The 18,395-nt window shown below is 42.4% G+C and overlaps 1 protein-coding gene and 1 pseudogene across 1 annotated transcript in view; both read right to left on the minus strand.

Annotated features, from left to right (window-relative positions):
- The window catches only part of Ccdc39 (coiled-coil domain containing 39), a 41,041-nt gene extending 31,369 nt beyond the window's left edge, over window positions 1–9,672 (minus strand). The window contains exons 1-3 of the mRNA XM_051157056.1: window positions 9,490–9,672; window positions 3,209–3,328; window positions 603–749 (exon numbers count right to left, since the gene is read on the minus strand). Of these exons, the coding sequence (XP_051013013.1) occupies window positions 603–749; window positions 3,209–3,328; window positions 9,490–9,579 (357 nt within the window). The 5' untranslated portion in view covers window positions 9,580–9,672. The remainder of the gene's footprint in view (window positions 1–602; window positions 750–3,208; window positions 3,329–9,489) is intronic.
- A 3,047-nt stretch (window positions 9,673–12,719) lies between these two features.
- Window positions 12,720–12,844, minus strand: LOC127199662 (uncharacterized; annotated as a pseudogene).
- Between the last annotated feature and the right edge of the window lie 5,551 nt (window positions 12,845–18,395).

Here is an 18,395-nt window from a genome sequence, read left to right on the forward strand (position 1 = left end):
TGGGGGAAGCACCAAGAAGCAGATAAAGAATATTAGCAGATTTTGTGTTGGGTGGGTCAGAGCCCAGGGGGCGCTGCTCAAACTATTGCACTAACCAAGGATAATACAAGTAGTAAACACCAAACCCCTACTCTGATCTAACCAATGGACAGGACATTCTCCACAGTTATGTGGAGAGCGGGGTGACTCTGACATGAACTCCGGTGCTCCATATTTGACCACCTCCCCTTGGTGGGGAGGCCTGATGGCACACAGAGGAAGGATAGCAGGTACCAAGATGAGACTTGATAGCCTATAACCATATAGTGGGGGAGTAGGTCCTCCTCTGTCTTAGACCTAGGGGAGGGGAATAGAGTGAAAGCACGAGGGAGGGAGAAACAGGAGGATACAAGTGATGGGATAACAACTGAGTTGCAACCTGAATAAATTAATTAAATAAGAAAACAAGATCATTAGCAGACATGTAGTATTCGATCATTTCATTCATACCACAGATCTGGGCCTTTTCATTGTTAAAAAGCAAACAAACAAGCAAACAACAACAAAGCAGGTAGGCCGTCCCTGGAGAGGGCAGGTGCAGGACCACAGCAAGCCACACCCACTTCCTTATCGTTCCTGCGCTCCTGGATGGTCTCCATTTCCTTCTCCAGCTGTTGGATCTCGTCCTTGACCCGTCCCAGCTCTCTTTCAGCAATGGCCTTAAAATGCTCTTCACTTTCGATTTCATGCTGCCTTGCTTTGTAAAGAGACTGAAGAATAACACACAGGACAGAAGCGCGTTTACACTTCTAGATTATAAAACAGAACACACCACCACAACAAACAGCCCCAACCCAACTGCTCAGACTAAGTACTGTTAACTCCACCAGTGAAATCTCCCCAACCTTAGCCTGTGGCTAAATCCAGATACTAATCCAGAACATACAATATAGGCAGAATTCAACATTAATGGAAAAAGGCAATTTGAGCAAATGGTTTTGCCCAATAAATTAATCAGCTCCTCTGCAGCTGTCGCTCACTACCCATGAGGACGTTAGCATGTGCTTCCCCGATGGCTTCTGACAGGAGCTCAGATATTGTGTGGCAGAAACTGAAGAAAGGAAACTGATAAGGCCAGAGATAGAAGCTATAACTGGTTATAAACAATCGAGAAAAGGATGTTTACATTGAATTAATCAAATACTCGACTTAACAGAGACAAGTTTGACATAATTTTTTACGTATGGAGGGTGGGCATCTCTTAGGATGTATGGGTACAGACGCATGTCTTGGTATTTAGCTCTGTTTGTTCTGAGGCTACTTTCTGGCTAGAGAGCCCTGCTATGTGCTCTCACTGTTCTCTTTACTGAATTAAAGGTGCCAGCCCTGGGGGACGTTTACTGACTTTGGTCCCCACACTCCAGCTTTCATGGTAATGATGTTCTCATAGAGACTCTGTCACTCCAGTCCTAAGTCAGTAGCTTAGTGAGGAGTGGAGGAGAACCAATCTATCATTTACTCATCAAGTCTTAAGGAATCCTAAGCATTATTTAGAAATTTAATTAAATGCCAAACTTTTAATGAGGTTTATAATAAAAATCAATAAGGTTAGTAATCATTTTTCTTGAATATAAATTATTTATAAAAACATGGCTTTGCCCATCTTAATTTAAATATTTCTCCAAGGTACACATTGATTTTTTTTATTTTTGAGGTGGAAATTGGAATGTTGCCAGAGCTGATGGGTACTGGGGTCTGGGCTCCTGTGGAGTCTACACAGTCACCATTTTAACTGAAGTGTATTTGGACTAATATTGCTTTTTAAGGTTTATTTTTATATTTTTATTCATGTGTCTGTGCACATGAGTGCATGCCACATGTGTGAAGCTAGCTGCTCACGGACACAGAAGAGGCTGTTGCCTGGAGAGCTGGAGTTACAAGTGTTTTCAAACCTTTCAACATAGGTTCTGGAAACTGAACTCGGGGCCTCTGGGAGATCAGCAAACATTCTCAGCAGCTGAGCCATCTCTCTAGCCACAGCGATAGTATGTCTAGAATGAGTTTTGCCTTCCCCTGTTATCTGAAAACTATTCTAAGCATAAGAACGTCGGTATTCCTGCACTCCCGGCATATTCAGCTAATCAAGTTTATTCCTTCTCAAGCCTCTGAGGGAGCTGAAGACCTGGCAGCATAGTTGTACAATGAAGCTTGTTTAGTTGTTTAAGATGATTTTAGGTCTAAATAGGTGTTCTAAGGAGCCGGGCATGGTGGCACACGCCTTTAATCCTAGCACTTGGGAGGCAGAGGCAGGAGGATCGCTGTGAGTTCGAGGCCAGCCTGGTTTACAAAGTGAGTCTAGGACAACCAAGACTACACAGAGAAACCCTGTCTCGAAGAAAAAAAAAATAGGTGTTCTAAGTTGATAATGACAATAAGTGATGGAGACTGATTTCCATTCAGAAATTTAGACTCACCAAGATAAGAAAGATGTCTTCTTCCAGGCTGTCAAATACAAATAGCCAAAACACTAAGAATGTAACATCTATATAATTCCTGATTTTGTCATGGTTCTTCTTGCTATAGGTAATCTATTGTATACATGTATAATAATATAAATGTATATGTAAAAAATAAAAAAAATTAAACAAAAACAAACAAAGAACATCAGTATTACCATTACTGTTTCAATTCCTAGAACCAAGTGTGATGACACATTGTTTTTAATATCAGCACCTGGGAGTCGGGTGTGGGAAGATCACAAGTTTGAGACCAGCTATATAGCAAGATGGTATCTCAAAAAAGTAAAATTTCACTTCTTGACCTATACTAAAATACCATGAAACCCCAGGGATTGTAGAAGTGAGTCCAAAGCCCATGCCAAACAACTAAACTGTACACAGACGCTCTGACAGGCACACAGCAGGTTTCTTTGTCTACAGTGGTCACTCTGCGTTGTCCCCAGCACACTCTTCTTGTGCGAGACTGCCAGTTAACACTTTGAGAGTTTGATGGCAATTTCTCCTTAAATGAATCTTTGCTGACAATTGATAAGAGTAGTTACATTTCTCACAACATTCTGTCTACTTCAGGTTCAAAGCTATGTTCAACATCATTTGATTACTAAGGGGCTTCCTGTTATATATCTAACATAAAATCACAAGATCAAATGTGACACGTCCTACCCAAGGACTACACACAACGCTATCAACATGCATCAGTATTTCTGTACCTGTGTAAATGAAAACTCCTGATTAACATTCTTAAGGTGAGAAGTCATAGAATTAATTCGATCTTCATAGTCACGAAGCTGATCTTGCAAGTTTGATTTTTCCTTCTGTAGTTTTGATAACTGTAAGTAATAAATGCCATGATTAAAAAGCAAACTAAATATTCATTTACTTTGTATCATAGTCAGCTTGAGATACCATAACAAAAATACCAGAGACTTGATGCCTTACACGATAGAAATATATATGTCACAATTCTGAAAGCGAAGAATTGCAAGATTTCTTGTAAGGTTCTTCTTCCTACTTTGCAAAAATATGACAGGGAGATTATCTCTCTCCTTTTTCTTCTTATAAGAGCACTAATATAATTTATGAGAGCTCCACCTTTGGGGTAGTTTGAGTGAGAGTGGCCCTCATAGACTCATATATTTCAATGCTTGGTCCCTAGTTAGTAGAACTGTTAGGAAGGATTAGGAGGTGTGGCCATGGAGGAGGTGTACCCTTAGAGGAAGTGTGGCCTTGGAGGAGGTGTGGCCTTGGAGGAGGTGTGTTGCTGGGGGTGGGCTTGAGGTTTTCAAAGACTCCTGTTATATCTAGTGTGCTCTCTGCCTCCTGCTTACATTTTGAAATTGAGCTTCTGATATTTGAGATTCAACTTTCCTGTTCCCATTGACTGTGTCCCTTATAAAAACTCTAACCCTCTAAGCCTGATTAAATGCTTTCCTTAATAACTTTCCTTGATCATGGTGTTTGTCACAGCAACAGAAAAGAAACTAATATAAACACACGCCCAGAGAACCTATCTCCCAAACACCATCACACTGGGAATTAAGACATCAAATCAAAAGTTTTGGAAGAACACAAACACCCAGTACATGCTGTCTTCCACAGGGACTTCTTTAAAATCTATTGACCTTTTAAATACAGATAATGTTGCCAACTAAAGATCATGTTGAGGAAATTAGTTCTATAGGTCATGTGGCAGAACCTCCTTTCAGTCTGCAGTATCAACAGGATCGCTTGCTGGGGTGCACTTGTCACACAGCAAGGTGGACTTCTCTATAGGGCAAAAGAGAAGTTCTATTCCACAGCTCATCTGTGGGATGTCTTACTATCTTAGGTTTCTTTCGCCATGATAAACACCATGGCCAAAAGCAACTGAAGAGAAAATGGTTTGTTTCATCTTACGCTTCCAGATAACAATAAGTCACTGGTGAAACTGGAGCAGGAACTCAAGCAGGCAAAGTAACTTGGAGTCAGGAACTGAAGCAGGGGCCAGGAAATAATGCTGCTCACTGCCTTGCTCTTCATAGGTTGTTTAGTCTGCTTCAGGACAAACTACCCAAGGACGACACTACCCACAGTAGGTGTGGCCCTCCTGCATCACCGTTGATTAAGAAAGTGCCCCACAGCCTTGACTACAGGACAAGCTTATGGAGATATTTTCTCAATTGAAGTTCCCTTGTCTCAGATGATTGTAGCTTGTGGGGGAGAGAGAGAGACAGAGAGAGAGAGAGAGAGAGAGAGAGAGAGAGAGAGAGAGAGAGAGAGAGAGAGAGAGAGAAAGGGGGCGGGGGAAGTAGATGTTTGTTCTGCAAGCATACACATAAAAAGCCAGGCATGGTGACATGCTCTCGAAACCCTAGCACTGAGAAAACAGAGATGGGAGGATTTCTTAGACTCACCGGTTTATCATCTTAGCCTAATCTGGGAGCCCCAGGTCCCAATCAGAGACCCTGCCTCAAAAAGTAAGGTAGAAGGAGCCTGAGGAATGACACCTAAGGTTGAGCTCTGGACTCTGCACACATGTACAGTGTTCAGTCACATCCACCTGAACACATCCCAAACAAATACCGACAAGAAGAAAGAAGACTGATGCAAAGGAAGGGAGGTGTAAACTACAGAGCAAGAACCACAGGTTCAAATACTGACTACAGAGCCAGCGGGATCGCTCTCCCAAATGCTTCTTATATGCTGAGGTAGTTAACGTTTAGGTAAAGCCTTACAGAATACTCTTGCATGCTTGGAGCTTATATCTTAAAATATTTTGCTGGTAGGAATAAGACACTGTACTGAGGCCAAACGAAATACACTTCTGAGGAGTTTCCAAGACAGGGTCACAGGAAGTTAGAGTACAGTACACCAAGCCTCAAGGTTGTCTGAGAGTTCAGGAAGTAGTGTGTCCTCACAGTACTGAGCTACAGTCCCCTCAGCTGGGCCACCTCCCTTCCATTGAAACACAGAAGAAAGTTTTAGGACTTTTACCAAGTGAAGGAAAAAAAATACCAATTTACTTATTTTTTTCTTACACTTTATCAAAGCTACAGATTAGCATTATTAGACCTTAGTGCTGCTATGTTTGTCTCAGAGATTTTTTAAACTTCTGTTTATACAAGCTGATGCGTTAGCTTTTGTTCTTAGCTTTAATGCCCTCTTTTGTTTAATTTGACTAACCAGAAATAGGTTTAGAGGAAGATGCCGCAGTATATAAGATAAGGATGACTTGAAACTTTTTTTTAATTGTCTTAGTAAATGCTGTTCACTTACTATCAGGGACTATGGCTTATAGAAATTCCGTTTTATCTGTTGTAAATTCTGTTGGTCTACTGTCAGGGAATATGAGCTTTAAGATTTCTATTTGTATTGTGTTGTGTTGTAGGGGCTATTACCGGTTGTAAAAAAAAAAACAGTGCCATATAACAACTTTGTGATTATGGTTCCAAAGCATTAAGTACACTCACACTTGTTCCACCACCACCTTTCAAGTTTCCATATTGAACTGGTGAGCTCTTTAAGCACAAACTCCCCACAGCTCCCACCACGTGGTCCCAGGAAACCACCATTCTGCTTCCTGTGCCTGTACATCTGACTATTCTACGTCACATGTACAAAGATGGCGCCATGGCCTCTGCCCAGCTGGGTGTCATTCATTTCAAGAGCATAAAGCCTTCTTGGCTAACCATTCACTTTCAGCACCATTTCTTGGTTTGGTCTATTACATGACTCTTAACATTTTTATGGACATCCTCCTAAGACATGTATTTTATTGTGTTGTTCACGTTCTCTGGGTCTTTTTCTTTGTCTAATGCACTTGCCTAATTCTGAGGAGGACGTTAGGGAAGGCTCCCACTAGCAGCATTTTGCAGTGGTGCTTGCACTAGAACTGGTCGCGCTTGATGAGTTAGCTGCTGTAATATTTGTTGCAGTGGGTTTATATCTTTCACATGAGTCACCAGAGGTGCCTTAATCAGTGCACAAGACCTTCAGAGTGACCCTTCTGCCTCTCCAGTGAAAACGTAATGATTATCGCTTCATAAGCCCTGCCAGGGTTCCCAAATGTTATTGCTTCTTTCTTAACTATAAAGGAAAACACAGCAGATACTTGTTGAGAACATACAGTAACAGGTGAGATGCCAAGATGAACAAACAAGATCTCAAAGGAGACCCAGTTAGAACTTAAAAACTAGGAACTAAATACACACATGAACATATAGAGAGAGAGAAGCTGAGCACATGCTTAACCCCTGCAAGACCACGACGCCATGAAGAGCAAGAAGCAAAGAACCTGAATATACAGTTGACCATTGTAGTTGCCAAAAACAAAGCAAACAACAGGAAGATAAAACTACAAATGCTTCCAGAGATGCTGCCTAATAGTGATGTGTAACAGAATAGAAACCAGTGCACTAGTATATTACTCACAAGTACCACTAGAGAATAAGACAGCAATACATTCCAAATTCTAGGGGGAAATATTTTCAAACAATTACCAAATGTGAAGGTAAACACAGTCACTCTGTGATCAGAGGCCTCAGAGTGTTTCATCACACCCTGCTTGGGAATGTGAGCCATGGTCTCTTTAAAAATCTGAGCAAATGGGGAGACCTGGTGGCACTCAGAGGAAGGATAACAGGCTACCAAGAAGAGACTTGATACTCTATGAGCATATAAAGGGGGAGGAAGTCCCCCTAAGTCACAGTCATAGGGGAGGGGAGTAAGGGGAAAATGGGAGGGAGGGAGGAATGGGAGGATACAAGGGATGGGATAACCATTGATGTGTGATATGAATAAATTAATAAAAAATATCTGAACAAAATAATGCAAAGGAGGAAATCTGTGTTTGAGCTGCGTTCTTGAGAAGCGTCAGTTCCTGGTTTCTCAGCCCTGTCATGTTTGGGAATGTGGAATGGCCTGAAGTCACTAGCCTCAGAGCAGCTGGGAATGAGAGCAGAAAGATCTGGGAGCCCTGGTAACCTGTAGAGGCCATGCACCAGGAACCTGCCTCCACCGATTAGGCCCCACCTCCTAGGCACCCATCAAATGGCAAGTCATTGGTAGGCTTATCTACTGATGAAGTTACTCCTCGTGGTCCAACACATGAGCCTTTTAAAGGGATACTTGCTATTCAAACCACAGCACAGAGACACAAGACAGAATCACATCAAAATGGGGAAATAATCATCCAGAGGAAGTGGTCCCGGAACCAGAACCTCAACCTGGCAGAGGAATCAGGAATTCCCAAGCCAACAGTGCACAAGGCCTGTGGAGAATTTAATCCATACTACAAAGCTCAGGACTCCAGAAGATGGTCAGCACAAGGAGGAGCTGGCGGAGGGTCTTAAGCCTCTGCTTTGGGTTTCTAAGCAAGGATACAGACAGCTGAAAGCATAGCACTATGGGACCTTCCTGAAATAACTAGAATAGACCTCAACCAGCAAGACAAATTCAAGAAACATAAAGTACGCGAGACCATCCACACAAAGGACCACTGTCAATTTTTAATATAAATCAAAATGACACTGGACTGGATAAACATACAACAAACACAGATAATATAAAACTAATAAAAACATGTTTTATTCTATTTGAATATCTTAAACTTACAAAGTTGTTTTGATAATGCCAGGCTTTTGCTTTTTGTTCGTTTGGTGGTGGTCTGGTTTGCTTTAAGATAGGGTTTCACTATGTAGTTGGCTTTGAACTCACAGAAGTCCACCTGCCTCTGCCTTCCCAGTCCTTAGATTAAACATGTGTGGCACCATGCCCAGCTAATGTCAGTATTAATTCAGTATTTAGTCTTTGATTTTCTTTCCACTACTGTATAGGTTTTTGTTTTGTTTTGTTTTCTAAGCAGCTAATATAGGTAATATAAAGCCATGTGAGACAATATGTGGCCATACCGGAAAGCAACACTTGGCGCACGATGTCTTTGGAGCTGTGTAATAACACTGAAAGGAGAGATTGTCTTTACCTCGACAAAGACACACATCAGGCTGGCTGGCAGGTTGGAAGCCTACAGCTGGCAGCTGTGACCCAACCATCATCAGTGTGATCTTTTACCTGGCCTAGTGTTGACAGTCTTCAAGGGGAAATGCCCAGTCAGGCCTCATCAGACCGGGAATCAGAGCAGAGCACTCTCAAGTTTCCATTCTTCTCAGCAGATCCGCTCAAGGGGGTTTCCTTATTCATAGGGCAGAGAAAGTTCTCTTCCACTTTGTCAATTTGCACACACCCTCAGTTCTTGGACCCTCTTCCCCACGCCCTAACACCAATGCCTGGGACTTTTGGGCTGACTGATAAAGAGGTTTTTTGTTGTTGTTTGTTTGTTTGTTTTGTTTTGTTTTTAACATGAGGCTTAAACTATTTGATTCTAGTTGATGTAAATTTATCTTAACAATGTGAAATATTTCACTATCCTGTGACATCTTGACCCTCACTTTGAAACTCTACTTTGCAGACTTCACTGAAATGTCCCCCCCCCCCCCCCCCCCCCCCTTCGAAAGCAACTCAAGCAACTTTAAACACCACAGAATCACTAATGCCCAAGAGAAATGTGTGCGCACATGCATAAATGGCTGTTGCTAGGCAAACACCAACAAGGCATTTGCAACCCTTAATTGAATGGGGGAAGCCTGCTGGCCAGCACCTGACAAAGCTCGAAGAGTGGGATTCTGTTTTTATGACTCTGAATAGAAACTGTTGCTTCGATAAAACTTTCAAGTGTGTAGCAACTGCTAGGAGCTGCTGGAGAAGTGGGAAGGATGGGCGTCAGACCTAAGGGATGAGGTCAGGGCACAAGAGGCGCAGATGAGATAGGCTACATGACACCCAGTAGCAGGACTTGTCGGTCTTCCCTCGCCCTCCCCTGATTCCCACTGGATACCCACCTGGCCCTTATCCTCTTCTCACAGTCCTTACCTAGTCTTCACCTGGCCATCCAACCTCCCACTGATCCTCATCTGGCTGTCCGTCCATCCCTTGACTCCCACCCGGTTCTCCTCACCTGGTCCTCCAGTATCTTGTTTTCCTGATTGGCCACGGGGATGGCGAACCCATCTTCCCAGTGCAGCTCTGACAGGAACTCGCTGCTCATGGCGCACTGGCTCGAAAGGAGCACAGCCAAGCCGCACAAACCGTTCCCTGGAGCTCGCAGCCAGAGTCGCCCGAGCTTGTATTCCGCGGCCCTAGCAACGGCCAGGCGCCCTTAGTTACCAAACAGGAAATACGCAGGCTGAAAGGCGGGACTTCCTTTGCATACTCAATCGTTCTTTTTGAAGCCAGAGAGAACTTGCTTGCCTGGCACTAGGCAGTCAGCCTTCCTTGTAAGAATAGGGTCATTCACAGGACTTCTGTATATATCAGGGAGCTTGGGTGCTCCAGAGGACCACAAATTTCGGGAGAATGGAAGACAGGGTTTCCGGGGTGCCAGGATGGTTTACTACAGGGTACCAAGATGGAAGACCACAAGATTGCGGGAGACTGTAGAACGCAAAAGAAACTTCGAATTTATTCTTGAGCCATTTATTAGGGGGGAGGGGGCTGATGGGCTGGGAACACAGATCCAGGCTTTCCCAAATGGCGTGTTCTAGGATGGAAACTGTTTCGTGACATTTTCGTAATTGCAAAAGAAAGGGAAGCCATAAATCAAAATATTTCCCAATGCTTTGATGAGAACATCAGCAGGGACTGTGTAGCACAGTGGGAAGTCTGTGCTGTAGGGTTCAGATACTATCTGATGGCATTCTAGCTTTTGGGTTAGCGGGAGCTAGCGGTTTGCTAATTTAATACACTCCAAACAGTATCACCTGGTAAAACGGGCAGTGGATGGCTATTAAGGTGACTAAAGATAGCCCAAGATAAGGTGGCTCTGGGTTTCCAACGCTACACCATCGAAGTTCTGATCAAGTCAGTCAATTTTAACATAGGTATGGAGGGCTGGAGAGGTGGCTCAGAGGCTTAAGAGCACTGTCTGCTCTTCCAAAGGTTATGAGTTCAATTCCCAACAACCACATGGTGGCTCACAACCATCTATAATGAGATCTGGTGCCTGCTTCTGGCAAGCAGTGGTACATGCAAGCAGAACACTGTATACATAATAAATAAGTAAATAAATAAATCTTAAAAACGCATACACACACATAGGCATGGAACCGCAGCCACAACAGAACACCTGCATTGGAAGTACACAACAGCCCTACAGCCCACACAAAAGACAGGCTGGCAAAGAAAACACAACAATTGCTTTCCCAGTGTCATTTGCTGAGTTTTGTGTGTACCACACGCTGCTGTGAGAGTAAACCTAAAAGGATGGTATGCACTGGCGTTTGAAAAATTAATGTCACTTCTTAAATTCTTTGTGCCATCTGAAGGCAAGCACCTCCTCCAGGCTCTGAAGTCCAACAGAGCCATCACTGCAGGGGCCCTGTCAACCACTGGTCATGTTACCTGAATTTTCTTTTTTCCTGTTCTAAGTGAGGACACGTTTCAGGAGCTTTCATCTTTGATCCTTGAAGCATCAGGTTTCACAGCAGAGCTCAAAGAGGCCTTTAAATACAATCCCATCTGGTACTTTCTATCTAAAACACTGGGAGGCCGTTTGGTTCTTTTCTTCTTTAGAAAGGACAGCTAACTTTTTTTTCTTTTTTTCTTTCTTCTTCTTCTTCTTCTTTCTTCTTTTTCTTTTTTTTTTTTTTTTTTTTTTTTTTTTTTTTTTTTTTTTTATCCATAGGAAACCCTACAGGGGTCTATTTGTGTAGGTGGTGTATACACAAATATTCATTGTATTTAAAGACCGGTGACAGTTATCTATAACAGACAGTGCAGCCCATCAGTGTAACACCTTACTGACTGTGCAGATCTTTCCTCACGCTGGATGCTCCCAGGACCTACAAGTATTTCTCTGAGTCTTTGCTGCAGTGGGAATCCCTTTGTCAGAGCTTGAGCCACTGTGCATTGTCTTGGCCCTTTGATGCCATTCCTGTTGTCAACCAATTTCTGACAGTTCTGTGTTGGAATCTGAAGACAAAAGTTAACAAAACATCTTGTTCATTTTACCTGCTCTACAAGGAAAGACCAGAAAAACAGACAACTTACCAGACATCAAGCTATTTATAAATATTTAGTGTTTAGTTTTATGCTATCCATGTTGTACATTTTATATGTGTATGTGTGCATATATGTGTTTCTGTGTGTGTGTGTGTGTGTGTGTGTGTGCGTGTGTGTGTGTGTGTGTGTGTGTATAATTTTGCATTTTGTGTCTTCCACAGATAAATGATATAGGGAAAAGGATACTGGAATGTTGGCTTTTGAAAAGTTTTCAGAGCAGGGACATACCCCAGGCTTCTTATACTTTAGATAATCCTCTACTACTGAGCTGCATCCCCACCAGAAAATTCTCTTTGATGATAGAGAGCAAGAGAATAAATTGCAAATTAGCTCATGCTACTATTACTTTGCTAAACTTAGTTTTATGTTTTCTTCCTTTTATTAAATTTCGTTATAATTCCATACAATGTGTTTTCATCCTATTCACTCACGACTCCGCTTCTTACTGTTATCATACAGGATGGGACCTTGCCAAGGCCTGAACCACAGTGATCCTATCTCAGCCTCCAAGCAGTGGGATTACAGGTGTGCACAGCCATGCCTGGCCAGCGGTGTGACTCTCAGCCCTTAATGAACATGTTTGAATTGTGCTTATTTATTCTGGGTAGACTGTATGCTTTGCTAGTGGGCATGACTCAAGGGGCAGTACTCCAGAAGCCTCCAGGGTGCACAGACCAGCACTGAGGATCTGTTTGACCTCACAGCCAATTGGGGGAACTGTTTCCCAGATGCCCTGTATTCAAGTTCATCTTCCCCAACCTCTTTAAATCCTTAGGAATTTTTCAAAAATTTATTTATTTATTTATTTATTTAGTATATAGTATTCTGCCTGTATGTATGCCTGAATGCCGGAAGAGGGCCGACTATGCTTTTAACCTCTGAGCCGTCTCTCTGGCCCCTAAATCCTCACTTTTTAAGATGGGAATCTTTGAGATATAGCAGCTGGGGACTTGAACTTGGCACTGTCCAGGGTATCAACCACATCTTTATTCTGCATCTTGGTAAGGGTGGACATGGTAACCTGGCCAATCTGAACCCTATACCTTATACCTAGGGCTTCACAAAACACCCTGTACATGCAGACTACAAACTGGGTGCTTCATGCTTTCAGAAACATGACCATCCCTTGGAAAGATCTAAGATCCCTAAGGGCAACTCATAAAGCAACAGATTGCATGCACCATCAAGAATGTTGCTGCCAGAGCCACAGTACACCAGGCCTCAGGAAGAAGCTTGGTTATAAGGCCTCACAAGCTGGGAAGCCTAGTTAGTTGGTTTCAGATTGAACAGGTGAGTTCACTTATGAGTGAGAATCATCACCTTAAAATGTATTTTTCTCATTGATTCAGCCCATTACTAAGTTTGCCAGCTTTATCTTCAGAATATATTCATTACATTGATCAGCCGCTGTAGTTTCTCAGCTGTTCTAGCATCAAAAGTGCCTTGTTTCACCATTCACTTATTTAAAGTCTCTCCTTTTATGTAAACACCATGTTGACCTTGGTCACTGTTAGCCAGTTTTCCATAATGGTAACAAGGTACCTGAAATAATAGACTTAAGAAGAGGGAAGGTTTATTTTGGCTCATAGGAAGAAATTTCAGGCCACATTTGATTAGTCTTGTCACTCTGGGACCTCTGGGAGGCAGTACATCATTGGGATTGCCTGTTGGAAGCAGCTTTTCCCCTCGCTGCAGCCAGGGAGTGAAGGAAAAAGGAATAAGAGTCGCCTGGACCCAGCGAGTAAGGCGAGCATAGGGAATGGCTTAGGAACCTGACTCCACTTGGCTTGGGCACTGTGCACCTCTGTCCTAACAAGTCACTGGGAAACCTACGACCCCCGTTTGTATGTTCACACACTCTTCCCTGAACAATGCACCTGGCCACGTGTCAGACCCAGGATGTCCATCTGCTATGAGCTGTGTAAACTCTCCTTAATGGCCACCAAACTTAAATGGTTTCCCTACAGACAGATTCCGAACCCATCTCGGGGAGGAGGGCTGGTCTGGCATAACTGGTTTGGAGTACATGTACAGCAAGGCAAACTGTGTCCTCTAAGTGAGCTTTTAGGGGGAATCGCCTATTTACCACCTCTGCCTGTGCATAATTGGACCTGCCAATGACTACAGTCACACACCATGGGAAGAATGTGACCACTGAGCAAGGGCTTACGTCTTCCAAGCCTGCCAGGCAAAACACACCAAAAACAGTAATCAGGCTCTGAGTACCCTCATTCATGTGGCCAAGTCAGTCTTGATGATTTATCTAACCTGAACTGTCACCTTGCTTTGAATGAAGTCATTTTGCTCAAACTTTGTGCCTTTATATCAACCCTTTGAATAAGAAGCCAAAACCCTGGACACAGCTGGCCCAGACCCATTCACTGGTAACAAGTTTAGCAACCCAGCCAGAGATGATAAAACACATTCTTTCCTGTCTTACTATGCATTTCCTCACTGTTTTAATTTTTTTTTCATTTCAATGTCTGTGGTGACAGTTGGCTCAACTATCCAGTTTTGTCAAAGAGCTGTCAGCCCATTTAAGTGTGCCATGCCAGTTCATAGAAATTGTTCATACCTTTATGTATTGTTTTGTGCCCTAAGAAGGAACTGTATAACAAGAATCTATGGCCCTCTCATTTATCCCCCCCCCCAAAAAAAAACTATGTTCTATAATTGACATATTCTGGCAAGAATTTTGGTGTCTTTAAGAACAGAGTTATGTTATGTGAACATGTTTTAGCTTTACTCCCAGGCATGGAATGTGCAGCTGCTTCAGATTGTCCACAGCAGCTGAATATCTGCCTCGTGTGTGCTTTGGCAGGGGCGTGATTCTTCCAGCTGAACGGAGCTTAATTCTGGGGACTCTAGAGAGGGTAATAAATTCCAGAGCCCAGAGAGAGATGGGAATGCTCTGAAGAAGAAGGCGTGGCTGTTCCTCCGATGGGTTCCTGCTCCTGCCGTTACTGTGGTTGGTTTGTCAAGTGGTCGAGAGAGAAGAGACAAGAAGTTGGAGATAGCCTGGCCAGACAGAGATTGGACTTGTCGCAAGGAACTCAATTCCCCTAATCATCAGGAAGTCATTTAAAGAAGAACTCAAAGGCCCTTTCCCTTGGAACCTTCTTCCTTTCCTCCCTAGTGTTGGGGTGTTGGGAGGGATTGGGCTTGAGAAGAGTGGTAGATATAAGAAATCAATTAAAAAAAATAATGCCAACAACATAGGCCTACTTTTGAGATGCATGTATGTGTGTAATGTGTGTGTCTATGAGTACCAGTGGATACAGTATGTGGAATACACGTGGAAGCCAGAGAACAACTTTCAGAGGTCAGGTCTCTCTCTTCACTGTGGGATCCAGGGATCAAACTTAGGTCATAAAGTTTGCAGAGCAAGAGCCTTTACCCTGTGCTGTCTTGCCAATGTGGAAACGGTTTTAAATATTTGTTGTTTGTTTGTTGAGTCAAGGTCTCTATTATGTGCTCCAGCTGTCCTAGAATTCGTTATGTATACCAGGCTAGTCTCGAGTTTTTAGAGATAGACCTGCCTCTGCTGGAATCAGAGGCGTGTGTTACCACACTGTTGGGTGTGTGTGTGTGTGTGTGTGTGTGTGTGTGTGTGTGTGTGTGTGTGTCTTACAGTGATCAAAGGCAACTTTCCGAAGTTGATTCTTTCCTCCCACAAGGTGAGTCCTAGGTCCTCAGGCTTAGCAAGAGGCCCTCTTAACCACTGAGACATCTTGGCCAGCCAATAACTTGTCTGCTGAAGCAAGAGTGGCTTCCACAGGCTCATGTGTTTGAACACTTAGTTACCAGAAAGTGGAACTCTGATAGGATTAGAGGGACTGGGTGTGGCCTCTTGGAGGAAGTGTGTCATTGGGAGTGGCCTTTGAAGTTTTCAAAAGCCCACACACAGCCCTGAGTCTCAGTCGTTCCTCCATTCAGCTTGTAATCAGGATATAGCCCTCAGCGATTGTCCCAGCACCATGTGTGCCAACATGTTCCCCACCATGGTGATAATGGTTGAACCTCTGAAACTGTAAGCCAGCTCCCAAATAATGCTTCCTTTTATAAAAGAGTTGCCTTGGCCATGGTGTCTCTTCACAGCACTAGAACACTGAGACACTGTCTTTAAATGCAGGAGTCCCAAGGACTTTCACTGAAATTGCATCGGAAATAGAGGCTAATTTAAGAGCTGACACCTTTTTTAGTTAATTACTTAATTTATTTATTCACTTTGCACTCCAATCATAGCCCCCTCCCCTCCTCCTGATTCCACCCTCCTTCCCTCCCTCTTCCCCATATCCCCCTCCCCTACCCCTCAGAAAAGGGGAGCTCCCCTCCCACCTACCCATCCCAGCAAGTGAAGTCGCATCAGAACTGAGCAAATTCTCTACCATGGTGACCTGGCAAGGGACATTTTCATTACGCTATCTCACCATACAGAAATGTACATTTCTCCATTTGCTCAGATCTCCTTTTATATGATTATTAATATAGTTGCACTGGAGTAAACCGAGAGAATTTATCCCCAGCAGAATTAGAAAGCCACTCCGAGATTGTCTGAGTATAAGACAATAAGACAGTAAGTACAGAATTACACACTGGCTGGTGTGTGCCCAGTGCCCCGAGACAGTGCAGCCTGTTGCCGAATGGAAGATGAAGTAGATGCCAGTGGGAGGATGTCACAAGGCCAATGACTGCTGTGCTCCATGTGGCTAGTGGCTCTTGTCCAGTGACTCGCACTCTGTGAAAATGTGTCCTTCGCAGGCTTTGCCAATGCTTTCCTGGGCACGTTAATGTGGGTTCCAGGTTCTTATTGTGGTGTTCCGACCTCATGTGGAGAAAATCTACAGTATTTCTGCTGGCAGCGTTAGACTTGTCCCAGTGTTCCAGTCACTGTTTCTGGTACCTGCTGACATCTTAATGCTTGTTGAATTAATGCATAGGTTGTCCTATATATGCATTTTGCTGATAAAAACTGGCTATACTCTTCATATGGCATGAATGGAGATTTACAGGTGTCTTTTTTTTTCTGCTCATACAAAGAACAGAGAGCCAGCCTTAATTGTTCTGTGCAACACACACACACACACACACACACACACACACACACACACACACACACACACCTTATACATTTATAATTTTAGGACTGTATAATGTTATAAGTTATTGTTGGTCTTATTTAGAGAGAAAACGGGTTGGACTCAGGGATGTCTCTCTTTCCCTTTATCTTCCATTCTTAGGTTTGGAGATAGGAGTTGAAAAGAAATAAGAGGGAATATAGAAATAGATAAGGAAGATAGAACAAAAAGTAGATTAGTGAAGATGCTCCTCAGCTTAATGCCTCAGTTGTCACTCACAAGGTTATTTTTAATTCACTGACATAGAATTGTGTATATAGATGCAAAATAAGTTTAATTTTTGATACATTACTATAGAATTCAAATTTAAGATTATTCTTCACACACATTATATGCACTTCTACTCTAATATGTGGTTTGTACCCATATAACTCAATTATACTACAAGGTTTACTTTCAATACTTTAAAAGTGCTATTGAAGGCTGTTTAGGATAAATAAGTTAGTTATACAGTTAATTGTTAGTCCATCAAATCATGGTCACATCAATTACTAGTCTATTTTTATCACAAGAATATACATCTTAGGTGCAACCAATAGATATGACTCTATAGAAAGATAAGGTAAAATAGTTAGAGAAGGTCTTCAAAAACCTCAGAGATATATAGAATATGGCATTTTAAAGTGTTTTTATCATGTTAAAGATTCATTGACAATGAGACAGGTTAACTCCTGGCAAAACCCAGCCTACCTCAAAGACGATGATGAGCATCAAAGAACCTCCTCATGGAGATGGCTTCAAATGTGGCGAACAAGCCACTGGGGAAAATATCCGTGTTTCTACCGCAGACAGAATTCTGCCTAAAAATGGACAAGCTTGGATGCAGGCAGAGTCAATGGCCAAACTCTACCAAGACAGAGTAAGCAAGTCCTCAATAGTTCCTGCCTCACAAACATGTCTGTCAGATATACTGGACCAGAAGGCTGAAGAAGATACTCCAACATTATAGAGAATTTTGGGTGACTCTTCAGGCAGCAAACTGTCTCTGTCATCTTCTTATTTGAGAAACCGCTAATCTGCACTCCCGGTATACTTAGGTAATTAATTTTATTTCTTCTCAAGTCTGTGATGGGGTTGATAGTTTAGTTTTACAATGAAGGCTAGTTGTTAAGGGGTTAAGATGTTTTTAGGTCTAGATAGATTTTTAAGGAGATAATGATGAAATATTATTGATATTGATTTACATTCAGAATTTTAGATGCACCAAGAAAAGAAAGATGTTTTCTTCAAGGCTGCCAAATACAAATAGCCAAAACACTAAGAATGTAACATTTATATAATTCTTGACTGTGTCATGGTTTTTCTTGCTATAGGTAGTTTAGTGTGTGTGTGTGTGTGTGTGTGTGTGTGTGTGTGTGTGTGTAATAATATGAACGTATATGTTAAAAAAAAGAATTAATTAAAAAATAAAATAAAAAGAATCTTAAATCACTGCCAGGAAAAGAAAAAAGTTGCTTTTTTAATTGTACAGAATAGCTGAGCTTAGTTGAGCAGAATAAAATTCTTTACATATAAGTTTAAAAAACAAATCAAGCTACATACATACCTAGCCAATACACACATAAACACACATATCCTCTGTACTAAAAAAAATATTGGCTACACTTCTATTTAAAGAAAACATTTTTGGTGCAGAAGAACAATAAAAAATACTTCTTGATGCCTG

The sequence above is a fragment of the Acomys russatus genome, chromosome 15 (assembly GCF_903995435.1).
Source record: "Acomys russatus chromosome 15, mAcoRus1.1, whole genome shotgun sequence".
In the NCBI taxonomy this organism is placed as follows: Eukaryota; Metazoa; Chordata; class Mammalia; order Rodentia; family Muridae; genus Acomys; species Acomys russatus.